The 16,606-nt window shown below is 38.4% G+C and overlaps 2 protein-coding genes across 2 annotated transcripts; both read right to left on the reverse strand.

Annotated features, from left to right (window-relative positions):
* Window positions 1–2,345: 2,345 nt before the first annotated feature.
* On the reverse strand, window positions 2,346–3,727 carry LOC147182089 (metalloproteinase inhibitor 2-like). Its single transcript, XM_086079492.1, has 5 exons — window positions 3,598–3,727; window positions 3,129–3,211; window positions 2,963–3,065; window positions 2,680–2,792; window positions 2,346–2,531 (listed from the first exon to the last, which is right to left on the reverse strand). Exons 1-5 carry the CDS (start codon window positions 3,725–3,727, stop codon window positions 2,346–2,348), a joined length of 615 nt encoding a protein of 204 aa, XP_085935618.1.
* Window positions 3,728–9,458: 5,731 nt separating this feature from the next.
* Window positions 9,459–11,195, reverse strand: LOC147182090 (metalloproteinase inhibitor 2-like). Its single transcript, XM_086079615.1, has 5 exons — window positions 11,066–11,195; window positions 10,676–10,758; window positions 10,485–10,587; window positions 9,760–9,881; window positions 9,459–9,638 (listed from the first exon to the last, which is right to left on the reverse strand). Exons 1-5 carry the CDS (start codon window positions 11,193–11,195, stop codon window positions 9,459–9,461), a joined length of 618 nt encoding a protein of 205 aa, XP_085935741.1.
* Between the last annotated feature and the right edge of the window lie 5,411 nt (window positions 11,196–16,606).

Genomic DNA, 16,606 nt, shown 5'->3' on the forward strand with positions numbered 1-16,606 from the left:
TGACAGGACAAGCTGACAGGGGGGAGTAAACTGTTTTTGTATAAGTGAGGGAGTGCGGAAAGAGAGGGCACACTTCTAGACCAGATGCTGTTTGAGCAAGGTTCTAAAGTGACTTCAGAATTCTGAATAAAAGCCGGCAAAACTTGTCACAGATTTCAACTTTGAGTTTTATTTTGAACACGCAGAAATCAAAGAAACGATTTCCAACACCTATAACCATAATGTGAGTTACACCTTCCAAACAAATCTTCCTCCCACCAATTCATTATTTAAACATCATACGCAACATATACACGGCTATAAGTTCATTTTGCAGTTGATGTCACGCATCATCATCTTAATTGGATTTATCTATCTATCTATCTATCTATCTATCTATCTATCTATCTATCTATCTATCTATCTATCTATCTATCTATCTATCTATCTATCTATCTATCTATCTATCTATCATCCATCCCATCCATCTGTGAGGTGTGGTTGCTTTTAGTGATAGTTCGAAAACAGCATATGGCCATCAATCAATCAATCAATCGCCTTTATGCTTTTTAATTACACAAGGATTTTTGCTATTTGTAGGCTGCCCAGATCACCGTATCACCTGCAAATAGCAGGGGCACATTGTATAGAATATATATTGTGATGATATTTATTTTGATTTTGTCTTAATGAGCATACTCGGTATTGGAGTAATTTCAAAAGTAATCCAGTTACATTACTTTATTATTATGGTACTTGGATTACGTTACTAACTAAATTTTTTAGCAGGTAACTTGTAACTGTAACGGTTTACATTTTAAAAGTAAGCCCTCCAACTCTGAACGTAATTTGCTATCGTTCATGGACTGTATTTATCACCGTTTTTTCTTATTTTGGAAGAATGTGTTATTTGTTATTAGTGAATACGAAAAGTCTACCCACACGCAATTTTATCTTAATCAAAACTCATTGATCCAAATTTCTCCATAAGAAATAAGAAACCAAACACCAATCAACACTTTTGTTTTTGCTTCCATTTTTCATAAGCTGGATTTAAGGATCTAAAACTTTTTCTACATACACAAAGTCATTTTACAAATAGTGTTTACAAAGCAGTCTAAATCTGTGTATGTGAGCATTTCTCCTTTGTCAAGATAATCCATCCCACCTCACAGGTGTGGCATATCAAGATGCTGTTGAGATAGCATAATTATTGTACAGGTGTCCCTTAGGACGGCCACAATAAAAGAACACTCAGGAAATGTGCAGTTTTCCTGCAGGATATTGTCAGGAACTGGAACACGCTGTCATATACGCCGATCCGAAGCATCCCAAACATGCTCATTGGGCGACATGTCCAATGAGTATGTTGGATAATGACGTGTATGAATGGCACAACAATGAGCGTCAGGGTCTTCAGGGACGGTATCTCTGTGCATTCAAAATGCCACCAATAAAATGCACTTGCGTTCATTGCGCACACCATGCATTCCATGCTCATACCAGGACCCCACTGTCTGCCACCATGGACCACTCGATCCACGACATCAGCAAACCGCTCATCCATACGATGCCATGCCAAGGAGAAATGCTCATGCTGGGGTCCAGTGGCAGTTGACAGCTTCATAATTTTTCATGTACAGTAAAATACCTTTAAAAACACATTTTGCCCTTGCTGTGACATGTTCTCAGGAAAAGGGTAACAACCAATCATACTCAGTTTGCTAATGTCACAACCAAACCCAGAACACAGTTGAGCCCTGATTGGTCATTAACTGTTTGGCACGCATGTTTTGTTTCAGTCAACACAAACAAAAAAAAAAAAAAAAAAAAAAAAAAAGTCTTAAGGTATTACTTTTACATGAAAAGTAGCTATCAAATTTTTTCTAGACAATTAGCTTTCTACTTCTGCCGAAAATGGCTAAATTAGTTAAGTATCCTTTTAAATTGTTCAGCTACGTTCATGATTGCTCACAGAGGTAAACCTCAAATTTTTCCTTGTGTGAGACTAAGCAATTCAAGGAAGCTTTTTTTAATTTTTTTTATCCAATCCGCCTGTTCATCTGGGAGATATCCTAGACAAGTGTTTGATGAGCAGTCCTCATCTTCAGTCTTTTGCCACCCATCCCAGCTTTTTTGAAACATTTTGTAGCCATAAAAATAAAAATTCAATTTAATTTGCTAGAAACAATGATAAACTGTTTGAACATCAAGTATCTTGTCTTCGTAGTTTAGTCAACTATAGGTTAAACATAATTTGCAAAACATTGTATTCCATTTAACAGAACATCCCAACTTCATTGGGGTTGTACGTCAAGAGTCACCAGTGCTAGACAAAAGAGAAAAGCCTGCATTGATTTTAGTTTTTATTCTGAGTTAGCCTTTTCAGACCCGTCAGCCGCCCTGTACCAGGCACAACATCCATTGCTGCTCTTGATGCAAGCGAAGTTTTGGGCCTGCTCACTAACGCCCATCTTCCCCAGCAGGAAGTCTGTCCACAAGCACTCACTTGGGCCGGTCATGCAGCACGGGAAGGAGAAGCAGGACTTGATCTGTGGGTGACCAAGGACTTAAGATGTTAGGACACCAATAAAGCAGTTGACACTTGTCCATGCGTTTAAAGTGGACAACAACATCTACTGGATTAAGGGACCACTAAGTAGCATAAACAAAATCAAGGTTAAAATCCAGTTGTGTTACCGTGCAACCACAGCCCTGTGCATAGCGGGACAGAAGGTTATTTTGTGTGGAATCCCACAGCTCATGGAAGTCACATTTGGAGAGGTGCAGTGTGCCGTCGGACTGAAGCTTGCCTGCAATTGCAGAAGACAGGAGGAAAATCTCAGATCAAGTCAATGGATGCATGTTAATGCACAGCACAAGTCTAAATAGTATAGTGTAAGCATTCAAATGCTTATATTTGAGCACTATTAATAGTTTTGTTTTTTTACACATGGGAGAAAATTCTTCCAGGTTTTTATACCCATGAGTAGATATTCAGCGCCCTTGGTCAGAGTGACTCCACATGCTGCAGAGTTGGGTCCAGTGTAGATGGCAGCAAAAAGCTTTTTTACTCCCTTGAAGGTCTGAAAAAGCAAAGATTCATGGATCCTGTACATGAAGATGTATTTATGTCAAAAGTATCTCACCGTCAAGTGTTGGATGTCATACTTGGTGGGTCGACCTTTACCTTGTGCGCCAGGCATCACTCCAACAACCTTGGCCCTTATGACTAGAAAATACATGTTTTCAAAAGATGCATTAAAGCCCAAAAGGGGAATCCAGGTTGGAAGAGTCGGTGCCCCAAGACAGCAGCGGAAAGTCAAATGAAAGACAAGCGCACCTTTAAATGCTTTTTTAGCATTATATAAACAAATATATTCATTCAAATGTCTTTGTTGTTATGTTACAGAGAAGTCAATTGCTAGCTTTAAAACTCTACTTTTCCACTGGATGTGGGTGGGGGGAATCCTAACCCTAAAAATACACCTTTGATTGGGAAACTGTCATACACATACAGAATAAAACACATTTGCAAAAATCCATACTACTGCATAGCGTTTAAAATAATTACAAATTATAGGAAAACAACTGAAAGTGGAGTCCCATTTAACTTACAAACAACGTCTGTTTGGCAATACAACTGCTGCGGATGCATCGGGAAACAGCTACAGGCTTGCGCTCCTTCCTGTTGGAGCCCCCACAAGCACAGCAGCACCAGGGGCAGCACAAACATCTTCCAGATCATCCTGAACCATGAAACAAAGTCAAAAGCCGATTGTGCCAACAACAAGTTGCCGTCCCAGTCGAGGACCTCTGTTCTATCACAACAAGGTGTTATCTCTGCTTGAGCTCAACTTGACAGGGACTTTTTTATAGCTGCATGCTCCGCCCACAATTAAGCATGACCTCACTTGCACAGGCTGATTGATGACTGCTTTCACCTGAGACTTTCATCACTAACAGCACTAAAGAGATTACTTATAAAATGATACATCGATTTTATCCAACCAGTTTTATTTGAAATTTGAGGAAGATATTAATTGCAGTTTTTGTGTTGAAGTCAAGAAACATTGGCCTATTTGTTCTGGTCTTGTCCCACACACAAACACTTGTGGTGTAAATTGTCATCATTCATTACATCAGGGGTGACCTAGTCAGGATCGGCATCAGGCTTGGACTTGGATTCATAATACTAGGATTTTTGCTTCTCCTTCCTTCAGAAGAATGGAAACGAATTAGCAGATCAATTAGCAGATCAAACAGCAAAAAGGTTGCGGGGTATCGACCTACACTCCAACTGACTGTAAGTGAGTCTGAATGTGATAATCCACAGTCTGAATGTTATAAGTCCACAGGAGGTCATCAAGCTGTGACAGGAAAGAAGGTAAATGTATTCCAGAAAAGAGACAAGCATATGGCGGAATGAAGGTAAATATATTATATATTCCATCTCAGAAACAATTGAAAAATCTAATTTCTGGAGCACCATGGAATATGCCATTTAGGTGTGGAAGAAACATTGAGACATTTACACACCTGGTGGCATCCTTTCATGAGACAAATTGTTAAAAATGAACTGCAGGACTGCAGTGTTTGCAAAAGGTATAATAGTATGCATATATATAAACCTCCCCAGGGTGCTCACGGTCCGGCCGGACGTGATAGCTCTGGGGTAAGATTTTTCTTTTTTTTTTATGGATTTCACTGACATGATAAAACAGTGTCAGGATACAGATATTTGCTGGTAATAGTGGATTCCTTTTCAGGATGGCTAGAGGCATATTCCATGCAAATTTAATACAGTAAATATCGTGTTAAAACATTTGATTAATCATTACATACCATCACATGGGTTTCCTAGAAAAAAATTTTTTGGGATCTGACAATGGAACCCATTTAAAAAAATAAATATATACAAGCTGTAGAAAAGGAATTGGGATTAAAGCACATTTGGTTCAGTGTATTATCCCCAATCCCAAAGACAGATTAAAGAAAAATAGAAATATTAAAGAAAATTGGCAACAAGCATTGGCCTCATCAAATTTGAATTGGCTACAAGCTCTTCCTGTTGTATTAATGAATGTGCGAATGTCATTAAACTCAGCCAAAGGCTGGGTTCTGTTTCAATGTCACACAAACATACCTTTTCCTGATCCAACAGAGACGCACATTCCAGGACCTACAGAACTTAAACAACTAACATTTACTAACTCCCAACTAACAAAAAAACAACCAGCTGTTCCTTCAAAAATAAACGATTGTGAATATGTATTGTTTAAAAGTGACTAAACGAAAATGGTCTGCACCCAGGAGGACTGGACCCCACAAGGTGATGGAGAGGACATCTTGTGCAGTTTGCCTGCACAGAGGAAGGGACAAATCTTCCACATCTCATCTACACGGCACGCCAGATCCGCCTCAGGCTCAGCAATCCCACCATCTGATGACCGCCTGACGACCCGACCGGAAAACCACGTCTACTGATCCAGTGTCCAGTTTTCCTTATTGAGGACATCATTCAACAAAGATTGATTCACATTTACGGGCAGAATAATCCCAATAATCCCAGTGACCAATCCAAGGACCTTGGGCAGTCTACCCTGGGGTCCTCATGGCCGGGCAATGTTTACATAGCAATTGCAGAGGGCAGAGCAAGGGGAGGGGGCTTGGGGGCAGGAAGAGGAAGGGGAGGGGCTTTTTGGGATACTGAAATTATAATGGCGGCTGCAAGTGGGAGGAGCTTGACAGACGCATGGTGAGAGCATGCCGTTTGGCCACACATGTGTTTCTGTCCAGAAATTTCTGAATAAATATAACCTTCGAAGGAAACCTGATTCACCGATCTCAACTCTGATTTTTACGAACACGCGGAAAACTTAAAGGATCATTTTCCAACACTAACTATCATACGGTGGAAAGAAAAGGGATAAGAATAAAACTAATAGAAATAAAAAAGGAATTGGGGAGGAAGAAGATGCGCAGATCTTACCCATGAAGACGAAGGTGGCAAAGAAGAACATTTTAAGGTAATGTTGGTATGATTTCAAAATTCATAATTTGACATAACATATTAATATGATGTCAATTGTGCTCACGTTTCAGGCTGTGAATGTTTTTTTTCTTCCCCAAAATGTTCTGTCCACAAAATCCCATATGAGAAGGAGAGCAGAACAGGTAAATTATTCTGAACACTACCTAATTTTGATGATGCTGTATTGCTGTCTTTTACAGTATGTTTGAAACTTACATATTGTGTTGTTGATATTGTTTAGGTGCATAACTCCCTTTTCTAAAACCACAAACAAGTTACAGCTCAACAACAGTACACCTAGACCCATAGTTAATTTAACTTGTGAGTACCTCGCCCAAAAATGTTTATTACGGTCTTCTGCTTGTTTCAGGCAATGACATTTAAACCTTTTAGTGGAGCTTGGAGTCGATGACGAGGAAAGGGAAATTACCTTAATTGGTAAGTTTTCCTCATGTCACTGTTCTTTAAAGATCCAATCATCATAAATATTCCAACATTGTTTTTGTTTTCGGATCAGCAGTGTTCAATTCGAAAAAGGTAAACGGAAAGGTTGCAAACATTAGGAAGGCGTCTATTTGAAATGCATTTCAAGTAAAGTGTTTTCTGTGAATCATGAGTTTGATGTGAAAGATTACTGTTAAGTAAAAATACACGTTCAGCCATATTGCCTAGCTTTAGATCAGACTGAATTGTTTATTTTTGGGTGGCGTGGCTGATTAGTACAGTGGTCGTCTCGCAACCCAGAGGTTGTGGGTTCGATCCCATGCCATTGTGACTGCATCGAAGTATTATTGAGCAAGATACTGAACCCCCAATTGCTCCTGATGCTTCATCATCAGTAGTTGAATGTTAAGCGCTTTGAGGGTCTTGTAAGGTGGAAAAGCGCTATATAAATGAAGTACCATGATCACCCTCCTAAAATAATTGTCTTTTTTTTGTGGATTTTTTTACTTTCTTTGCCTAAATTTCCTAATGATGCAAATGGTTGTTTCCTGAAAAATCTGAAAAAAATGACTTAGGCAATTATTTTAAGAAGACGTCGATTTACCATTTACAAGGACAAATGACATTTGTAAAAGAGTCATTTAAGAACACTTTTTTTGCCTGAATCTCTGCGACTCTCCTGCCTAAATTTGGTAACTGAATTGGTGTGAATCATAGAGATATCATATTACAATGTGATATCAGGAATTAAAGAGCTCTTAATACTTTCGTGGTAACTGCTATTACAAATTATGCAATTTGTAATTTGTGTTTTCTTTTCATTTTCGAGCTTGCATCATGCGCTGTAACATAATGGAAGGATGGACACCAGTTGAAAAAAGTAAGATTAAGAAAGCCTTTATTAACACAAGCCGCATTTGTTGTTCACGCAAAAAAAAAAACTGCTTTAAAAAAAGACTTTATAATGTTAGGAGGCAGATACAGTATATTTTTCCCTTTGTAGTTAAAAGCTTAATTCGCCAGAAATGAAACTTTTATCCATTCACCCTCATGTAGTTGAAGTGTTCGGAGAGGTTTCTGGAGCTTCCCAACACACAACTACCGTCAGCCCCCCTAGGTGTTCGGATGATACAGAAACACTTTATATGCATGAGGGTGATTGAATAAAGGTTACATTTTCATTTTTGATGAACTGTTCATTGTTGTTGTTTGTATAATGATAATTGTAGTTACAGTAATTATATATAGTGTTATTTTTGTTCAGTGCTTTGTTGAATTCAATAAAGAATATTATGATTAAGTTGGATCCAGAACACTTCATCCCAAAAAGGAAATTCATTTGTCTGTCATTATCTATAGAATTATGATGACTATATGTCTGCGTCCTTACCTAGGTTGTTTTAGTTAGGTAAAACTAAAATTGAAAAAAAAAATGCTTTTGAAAAACAACTGCAACTTCAATTTAAGCTTTCAAAACTATAATTCAAGCAAAAATGTCTTTGATTTTTGTCTTTGGCAAATAATTTAATACATTTGCCTTTGATGTTGATTTTATATATAAGCTTTGAGCAATAACGTTTTTTCTAAGATTTTGCTCAATCGTATCTCAGTATTGCTCATTTTCTCCTTGGAATTTTAGGAGAAACAAATGAGAAACCTTCAAGACAAAAGAGAGAGTAAAATGAGACTGAAATGAGATTCTCACATTTGTCTCACATAGTCTCACTTATTTCTCCTTGAAGTTAGATCTCAAAGTTATCTCCATTAAGTCTCTAGTACGACTCCCTCTTTAATTGCTATGTCTCCCTTATTTCTCCTAGTGAATTTTAGGAGAATCAAATGAGAAACGTTTGAGGCAAAAGAGAGAGTAAAATGACTGTGGTGAGATTCTCAAATTTGTCTCACGAGACAGACGAGCAAACTTTGAGCAATAACATTTTCCTCGGTGTGGATGGTTGTTCGTCTGTGTGCCCTGCGATTGGCTGGCAACCAGTTCAGGGTGTACCCCGCCTACTGCCCGAAGCCAGCTGGGATAGGCTCCAGCGACCCTTGTGAGGACAAGCGGTTAAGAAAATGGATGGATGGATAATCTGATCTCGTAAAATATTAAGCAGACGAGAGTTGCTGTCCAGTCAGCGGTGTATGAACATGTGCAGTGCCCCGGTTGAATACCAGCCACGCAAAAATAAATAAAGATGAGCAAATTTTACTACCAACTTTACTTTGCTTACATTACTTCACATAAAATGCAACACTGACAAAATAATCCCCCGCAAGAACTTTATTGCTGGCCCTTGAGACCAAAGTTCATTTTGATATCTGTGATATTGGACAAGCACATTACTAGGGAGCCCCTTTAGTGAAATTCCAAAATCCCACAATATTATACCGCTTGAGGTTTCCCGGTTGTGTCATTGAAAGACCAACATCAGCCATTTCTGGAAACCAAGAAATCACCCAAACTGAGAAATGTTTAGAGTAAGAGCAAGTCAGTCTTGCTCAGCCCCTCACTAAGATTTTAAATGGGTGGTCAAAGGGGGTGTTGCCTGGAGGACTGTTGGCTTGCGAATGGGGAGGGTTGGGCGTGGTCTGGCTGTGATTGACAGAAACTCACTAAGGAGGCGTGTACAAGTGTGAGCCAGTGGCGACCAAGTCATGCGCCACAATTGGTGTGTATCTTGTCATGTAATGAGTAAACAATCAAATCTTGTTTGTCCCAGTGTGTAACATTAAGATGGCACCAAACACAGGTTTTGCCCCAAAGTCAAGCTCTTAAATGTCAAAATTGACCAGGACCTGTAGATACCAGTATATCAGAAAAACAAAAGTTGATTTAGTGTCAAGTTAAGGCATCTCCATATGAAGTATTGCAGTCAAGCTAGCAGACAAACACTTATTGGGATAGGGTGTGCATGTCATGACCATCATTGTAGAGGAGTCGGGATTGCTTAATTGCCACAATAGAGAACACATAATTGATTTTAGTCATTTTTATTTTGAATTAATATGCCTTTTCAGAAGAGGTAGACCCTCTGTACCAGGCACAACAACCGCTGCTGCTCTTGATGCAAGCAAAGTTCTGGGCCTGGTCACGACTGCCCAACTTGCCCGGCAGGAAGTCTGTCCACAAGCACTCGGTCGGGCCGGCCATGCAGCACGGGAAGGAGAAGCAGTACTTGATCTGTGGGTGACAGGTTTAAGCAAACATGTTACTAGAATGTTGATAACATCTACTGGATTAAGGGGCCGCTTAAAAATAAATTAGTATGAACAAATTAAGAGCTAAAACCCAGTTGTGTTACCGTGCAACCACAGCCCTGTGCATAGCGGGACAGAAGATTATTTTGTGTGGCGCTCAAGGAATCCCACGGCTCATGAAAGTCACACAGGGAGACATGTAGTGTGCCATCAGACTGCAGCGTGCCTGTATTGACACAAAACATGAAAAATCTCAACAAATTAAGTAAAAGGATGCATGCTAAGATATATAGACGAGCGATACTATGATTCCCAGACAGATACGCAACATTTGAGTAGTCACCAATACTACATAAAATTCCCCTAAAAATGACAGATAGTTTCAAACAAAGATCCATTTCAATATAGCATTTGATTAAATGAATGCCAATTTTTTAATTTCTAGTTCCTAATTATGACTGCCACACATCAAAAGTCTAAATTGTCATGGGCAGTGTTTTGTAAGCAGCCAAAGAGGCTAACATTTTAGCACTACAGTGTTCCCTTGTTTCTCCACTGGAGTAATGTTCACCAAATATAAATACAGGCAATAAACGAAATCCGCAAAGTAGTTTTGTTTTAAAGCGCTAAAACACCTCACATTTCTCTCTTGTTTGAACATTAATGGTCAAACCTTCATAAATGTTATAAAACTGGTACATTGCTGTAAAAAAAATGCTAGCAAATTTGCACACAAAAAAATCCACAAAACAGTGAGGCCGCAAAAAGTGGACAGCAGTATAGCGAGGGAACACTGCATTAATAAATAAATAGTTCCAGCTTTTTATACCCATGAGTAGATATTCAGTGCCCTTGGTCAGAGTGACTCCACATGCTGCAGAGTTGGGTCCAGTGTAGATGGCAGCAAAAAGCTTTTTAACGCCCTTGAAGGTCTGAAAACCAAATACTCTTGTCCAACATTTATACTGTACATGAAGATTATTTTATACATTTAAAAAATATATATAATAATAATCTCACCGTCAAATGCTGGATGTCATACTTTGTGGCTCGACCTTTACCTTGTGCACCGGCCATCACTCCAACAATCTTGGCCCTGATGACTTGAAAGATGCATTAGCAAAATGCATTAAAACCCAAAGTGAAATCCAGATTGGAGTATTTCGGGCCAAGGGAGCAACAGCACAAACTTAAATGCATTTTCAGCCTCATGTAAACAAGTATTTCTTTAAAAAAAAAAAAAAGGTCGTTAACAACCAGTGGCAAGGCTCTTGCATCACAAAAACCACTTTAAAAAAAAAAAAAAAAAAATTTAAAGTCACTCCCCCAAACTCACTTTGTACAATTTGAAAAAAAAATAAAAACAAAATAAGAGAAAAACAACTGAAAGTGGAATCCTGTTCAACTTACCAACAACATCTGTTTGGCAATACAACTGCTGCGGATGCATCGGGAAACAGCTACAGGCTTGCGCTCCTTCCTCTTGGAGCCCCCACAAGCACAGCAGCACCAGGGGCAGAACAACCATCTTCCAGCTCATCCTGAAATCTTCAAGGAAACAAAGTTAGACAAACAGAAGCTTCGTTCCAGAAGAGCTTTCTTTTGGCATAAGAGGAGATTGGCTTTGCTTGAGTACATGTCGAAGGGGGCCTTTTTATAGCTGCAGACTCCGCCCACAATTAAGAGCCGTCACTTGCAAACACTGATTGATGACTGCTTTCACCTGACACTTGCATCATCACCAACAAAATTAAAAACATTTCCACTGAAATGATACATACATTTGATCAGTTCTACCTGCAGAAATTTGAGGAAGATATTTATTGCACTTTTTGTGTTGCGGTAAATAAAATCTGGCACATTTGTTCTGGTTATTTATTTGATATAAGGGAATATGAAAAGACTGCTTGCTCATACTCTTATAGACCATTATTTCATCAAAATTCTATATTAATTGATCCAAAATTCTGCAAAATAAACAAAATTCTGAAGGTTTTTTGTGTATATTTTTTCATTTTTCAAACCTTACAACTTACTTTTCTACTGCTACATTGTATCCTCTTTTTAATCGCTCTGTTTCATTTCATGACGTAACCTAAAGATGCCATTTCCCTTTTCTCTGAGTCTAAGAGTAGAACAAAGGGTACTTCTTCTAAAAGTGTCAACACGGTCATATTTTGAAGTTTCTTGTGTGAATAAAGAAATATAAATCAACGACAAACCGTATCCCGCCCCTTCCGGTAGAGCTTAGATCAGAAAAAAATGAATGACTAAATTATTTTTTCTCAATGATTCCATTTAAACCTACTTCTAACTGGTTCCAGTTGTTGGATTCGGCCGTTACAAAATGTTACTGTAATAAAAAAAAGAAGAAGCAAAGATTAGTCTATCTACTATATTTTTTAAGCACTTCTGGTTAATGCTTCCTCCACTATTCTTAAGAGTAGTAACAGAAATTAAAAGTAATGGTTACATACGCCCACACATGAATACAGCAGCAATTAAACTTTTATTAAAGCCAGAAAAAGACCCTACCCTTCCATCAAGTTACCGTCCGATTTCACTAAGGCTTTCGCATCTAGACTAGAAACAGTAATCTCGACAATAATTCATAGCGACCAAACAGGCTTTATTAAAGATCGTCACTCTACTAATAATATTAGGAGGCTCTTTAACCTTATTAGCATGTCACAGCGGCATGATAAAAAGGCAGTTATTATATCATTGGATGCAGAAAAAGCTTTCGACAAAGTTAACTGGTCCTTCCTCTTTGCTGTTTTAAATACATTTGGCTTTGGGAAGTCATTTATTCACTGGGTGTCAGTATTATATGATTCTCCTAAAGCTACAGTTACTACTAATATGATTATATCTCAGAGTTTTACTCTACAGAGAGGCACAAGACAGGGATGCCCACTGTCCCCTTTATTATTTGCAACATTTATTGAACCGCTTGCATTAGCCATACGCCAGGAAAGAAGGATTCAAGGAATTCACTCTGGGGTAACAGAACACAAAATTACTCTATATGCCGATGATTTTTTACTTTATTTAGAAAAGCCTGCTATTTCGTTAGGGGAAGTATTTAACTTAACTAAATTCTCACATTTATCAGATTATTCTATTAACTGGACAAAATCAACACTACTACCTATTACAGAAAATTAATGGAACCCTGCAAGCCAGGACCCACACTACTCATTTCCTATAGGTAATTTAAAATACTTAGGCATACAAATCTCACCTAAATTAACTGATTTAATTCATTTAAACTTTACTCCACTTCTGGATAGCATTTTTAGTGACTTGGAGCGCTGTAATAATCTTCCTATTTCTCTAATAGGACAAATAGCCACCATTAAAATGAAAGTTTCACCCAAAATGAACTATTTTTTCCTCAATGATTCAATTTAAACCTACGGCTAACTGGTTCCAGTTGTTGGACTCGGCCGTTACAAAATTTTACTGGAATAAAAAAAAAGAAGCAAAGATTAGTCTATCTACTCTTTAGAAAAGTAAATCTAAAGGAGGTCTAGAGGCACCAAATTGTATGCACTATATAGCTAACCAGCTACAATATATCATTCTATGGGCACAACCCAACTGAGATACTAACTGTTGGTTGGAACTAGAACAGAAGGATTGTAATAACCTCAGACTTCTAGATTTACTCTTCATTAAAACATCGATTAAGCGACACAATTGTTTTAAAAACCCAATGATTTCCGCCACCCTGACTGCCTGGTGGAAGGCACTAGAAATTACAAAAGCCCAAGTGGAGCCCTGCGGGCTTTCTCCCCTATGGCGTAACCCCGACTTTCAACTTAACAACCAGTCGTTTTATTTAGGTGTGTGGGAGCAGAAAGGAATTACACATCTCCACCATCTCCTCTCAGATAATATGTTTATATCATATACATCCTTGCTCCAAAAATACAAAATAAAAAACGGACATGTTTTACATTATCTGCAAGTTAAAATTATGATAAAGAAACAAATTCCAACACTTCGGGGTACGCTCCAACCGCCTGTTTTAGCTAAAGATATTACAAAGCTTTCTCCGAAAACAACAAAAAACCTCTAAAAAATATAGAAGTTATCTTGGACTTGCTAGGTGACCTAACAACTGACTTACCACATAAACAATTTCAATCTACACTTGTAGCCCTTACTATCGCGAAAAAAACAATTCTTGTTAACTGGAAAAATAAACAAACTCTGAATATCGACCAATGGTCTAACCTCCTCATAAATCACATTTTAATGTAAAAAATATCTGCCTCGAATAAAAACCAAATATCAAAATTTATACAAACATGGCCTACATATATAGAATATTTTAATCTAAATCTGGTTACTTAATTCTGCCTGTTAGCGAGAGCCACCACATCGCGATAACTTATATTGCTGTTTCTTTATTTGGCCATTTGTAATGGTTGTGTTTTTATAGTCAGGAACCCAGTTGCTGCCAGCTGGATCGAGCAGACTACATCAAATGACACCTTACAGTCACCAACTTCTCAAGAAGATCAAGATGGGGGGAGCGGGGGCTGTGTGCCGGTGGGGTGCCTGGCGGGCCTGCCGTGCCTCGTTCTGCTGCGTTGGGTTTGGGGCGCGGGCCGTGTTGGGGTGGGGGGCGCTCCTGGCTCCTGGGTTTGCTCTCCGGCCAGTGGCCCCTGCGGGGCCCGGGGGTTGTGCCTTGGTGCTGCGGTGGATTGGAGGGCCCTGGGGGGTTGTGCTTGCTCTGGTGGAGGTTTTCATGCATGCCAGATCCACCACACCAGCATCTATCGAAATTCAAACACAATCTGCTTCTTCCTCTGGTCGTTAAATCGGTGGAGGCTGATGTCTGTGGATCTCACTCTGCTTCATCTATCTTTCCTTTCTTTCCTCAGTCTTTCCTTTGGTCTCTTGAGGTCTCCCTAATTTGTTGGAATTTAGATGTTTCTGGGGTTGGTGAAAGACTCTGGTTGGTAACCCGGTGGGTAGTAGGTAATGTCTGGTCGGTGCTGGATTTCACTTTCCTTTCTTTTCTTTGATCCTTCCTCGGGTCTCCTGACAACCTCACGACTCGAGCTAGATTCTAAAGTATTTGGTTTAGGTGAACGGTATTGGATTTTTAATAGGTTTTAGGTGAATTAATAAGTACATACTAACACACGCACACATGCACACACGCACCTGCACATGCACATACTCACGCACATACTCACGCACATACAAAAAATGAAAAAGAGAAAAAAAGAAAAAAGAGAGAGAGCAATGATGATGACATGTCGAATCGGTAAGATTACCGAATGAACAATACTGAGCTCTCTCTCTCTCTCAAAAAAAAAAAATACAATAAAATAATAATAATTTAAAAAAAGATTGATCAGTGACTGGGGAGAGAAATGTTAGCTTTTGGTACCATTTGAGTTAGGACATGAAATCAAAATGTGTCGTTTATGAATTTAAGAAGAAGGTCACAAGTGGTAAAACTTGTGATACATTTTTTATTTAATTTTTTAATTACTAGAAAAACTAGACGACGCGGTCGCGACGTCACAGCTTTTGCTTTCTTCCTGCAGCTTGGAGTGACTGCAACCTAGCATCAAGGGCAGCATGGCTCAGTGGTGGAGTGGATGTCTACAACCAGGAGGTTGTGGGTTCGATCCTCAGCCATTGTGATACACATATTGAAGTGTCTTTGAAAAAGACAGTGAACCAATATTTGCTCCCAGTGGACATGGCAGTAGCCGACCACTGGGTGTATATCATATATGAATATGAATGTGAGGATTTGTAAAACAATTTTGCAGTACACAGCAAAAGGTTGTAATTCCTCAGTAATGTAGTGTAATATCACAGTAATTGCTTTTCCACTGCAACTGTGAATTTACAGTAACATCACAGATGTAAAATTACAGTACCGGTAGATTGCTGAGTACATTTCACAATATATTGCTGTAATCCTTACTGTGAAAATCATGCAAAACGTATCCAATTATGTATTGTAAAATCACAAGGAAAATGTTTACAGTGCAGGGAACGTTAACAGGCCTTGTAATATAACATAAATTTTTTTGATTGCATGATTTTACTGTAAAATAACAGTTTAATGCTGTAAAATCCAAGGATACTGTAGTGTGTAGAAAAAATGCGTTGGGATATTACAGGACGATTTACAACAAATTACTGTAAAAATAATACTGTTAATTTTTGTGAAATGCTGGTAATTTTTTTTAGTGTTTTTCTTTTTTTTTTACAGTGAGGTCACAAAACTATGATTTCCCACCGTACAGGAATGCAGCAGTAGATCAGACAGAAAGAGAATGGACAGTTTTGTTCCTTTTGTGTAGACAGATGAACATTGATATACTTAAAGGAAAATAGATCATTATTGGATTACTGAATTTGAAGTTTGTGTGTCAATTGCTGTGATTGAAATTGGAATGATTTATGATGTCTCCCAATTAAGCATTTGCTGGTGTGGTGTCAAAACAAAAATGTTCTGCGCACGTGTGTGTCTGTTGAAAACCTTCTTTTTTTTCCCATAAAAATGTATTTAAAAACATAAAGTCTGAACACAATATTATCAAGTTTGCAAAATGAAAAAAATATATACAAGAAACACCCCTCAGAATTCAGTTTTTTATGCAGAATTTTGGATCAATTAATATAAGAGTATGAGCAAGCAGTCTTTTCATATTCCCTTATATCAAATAAATAACCAAAAAGTGCAATTAATATCTTTCTCAAATTTCTGGAGGTAAAAACTGGTTGGATAAAATCTATGTCTGATTTCAGACGAGAGGAAATGTTTTTAATTTCGCTGGTGTTGACGCAAGTGTCAGGTGAAAGCAGTCATCAATCAGTGTATGCGAGTGACGGCTCTTAATTGTGGGCGGAGTCTGCAGCTATAAAAAGGCCCCCTTCGACTGGAGCTCAAGCAGATCCAACCTCATCTTC

The sequence above is a fragment of the Leptonotus elevatus genome, chromosome 1 (assembly GCF_054856555.1).
Source record: "Leptonotus elevatus isolate MCC_2025b chromosome 1, RoL_Lele_1.0, whole genome shotgun sequence".
NCBI classification, from domain to species: domain Eukaryota; kingdom Metazoa; phylum Chordata; class Actinopteri; order Syngnathiformes; family Syngnathidae; genus Leptonotus; species Leptonotus elevatus.

What these genes read in the sequence shown, in the direction of transcription:
- LOC147182089 (XM_086079492.1), bottom strand. Translation starts at nt 3,727, where the DNA reads ATGATCTGGAAGATGTTTGTGCTGCCCCTGGTGCTGCTGTGCTTGTGG. An exon ending in TTGCCAAACAGACGTTGTTT is followed by an intron (nt 3,212 to 3,597) that starts GTAAGTTAAATG and finishes TGTATTTTCTAG; the next exon opens with TCATAAGGGCCAAGGTTGTT. An exon ending in CACAGGGCTGTGGTTGCACG is followed by an intron (nt 2,532 to 2,679) that starts GTAACACAACTG and finishes GGTCACCCACAG; the next exon opens with ATCAAGTCCTGCTTCTCCTT.
- LOC147182090 (XM_086079615.1), bottom strand. Translation starts at nt 11,195, where the DNA reads ATGAGCTGGAAGATGGTTGTTCTGCCCCTGGTGCTGCTGTGCTTGTGG. An exon ending in TTGCCAAACAGATGTTGTTG is followed by an intron (nt 10,759 to 11,065) that starts GTAAGTTGAACA and finishes GCATCTTTCAAG; the next exon opens with TCATCAGGGCCAAGATTGTT. An exon ending in ATGACATCCAGCATTTGACG is followed by an intron (nt 10,588 to 10,675) that starts GTGAGATTATTA and finishes TTTGGTTTTCAG; the next exon opens with ACCTTCAAGGGCGTTAAAAA.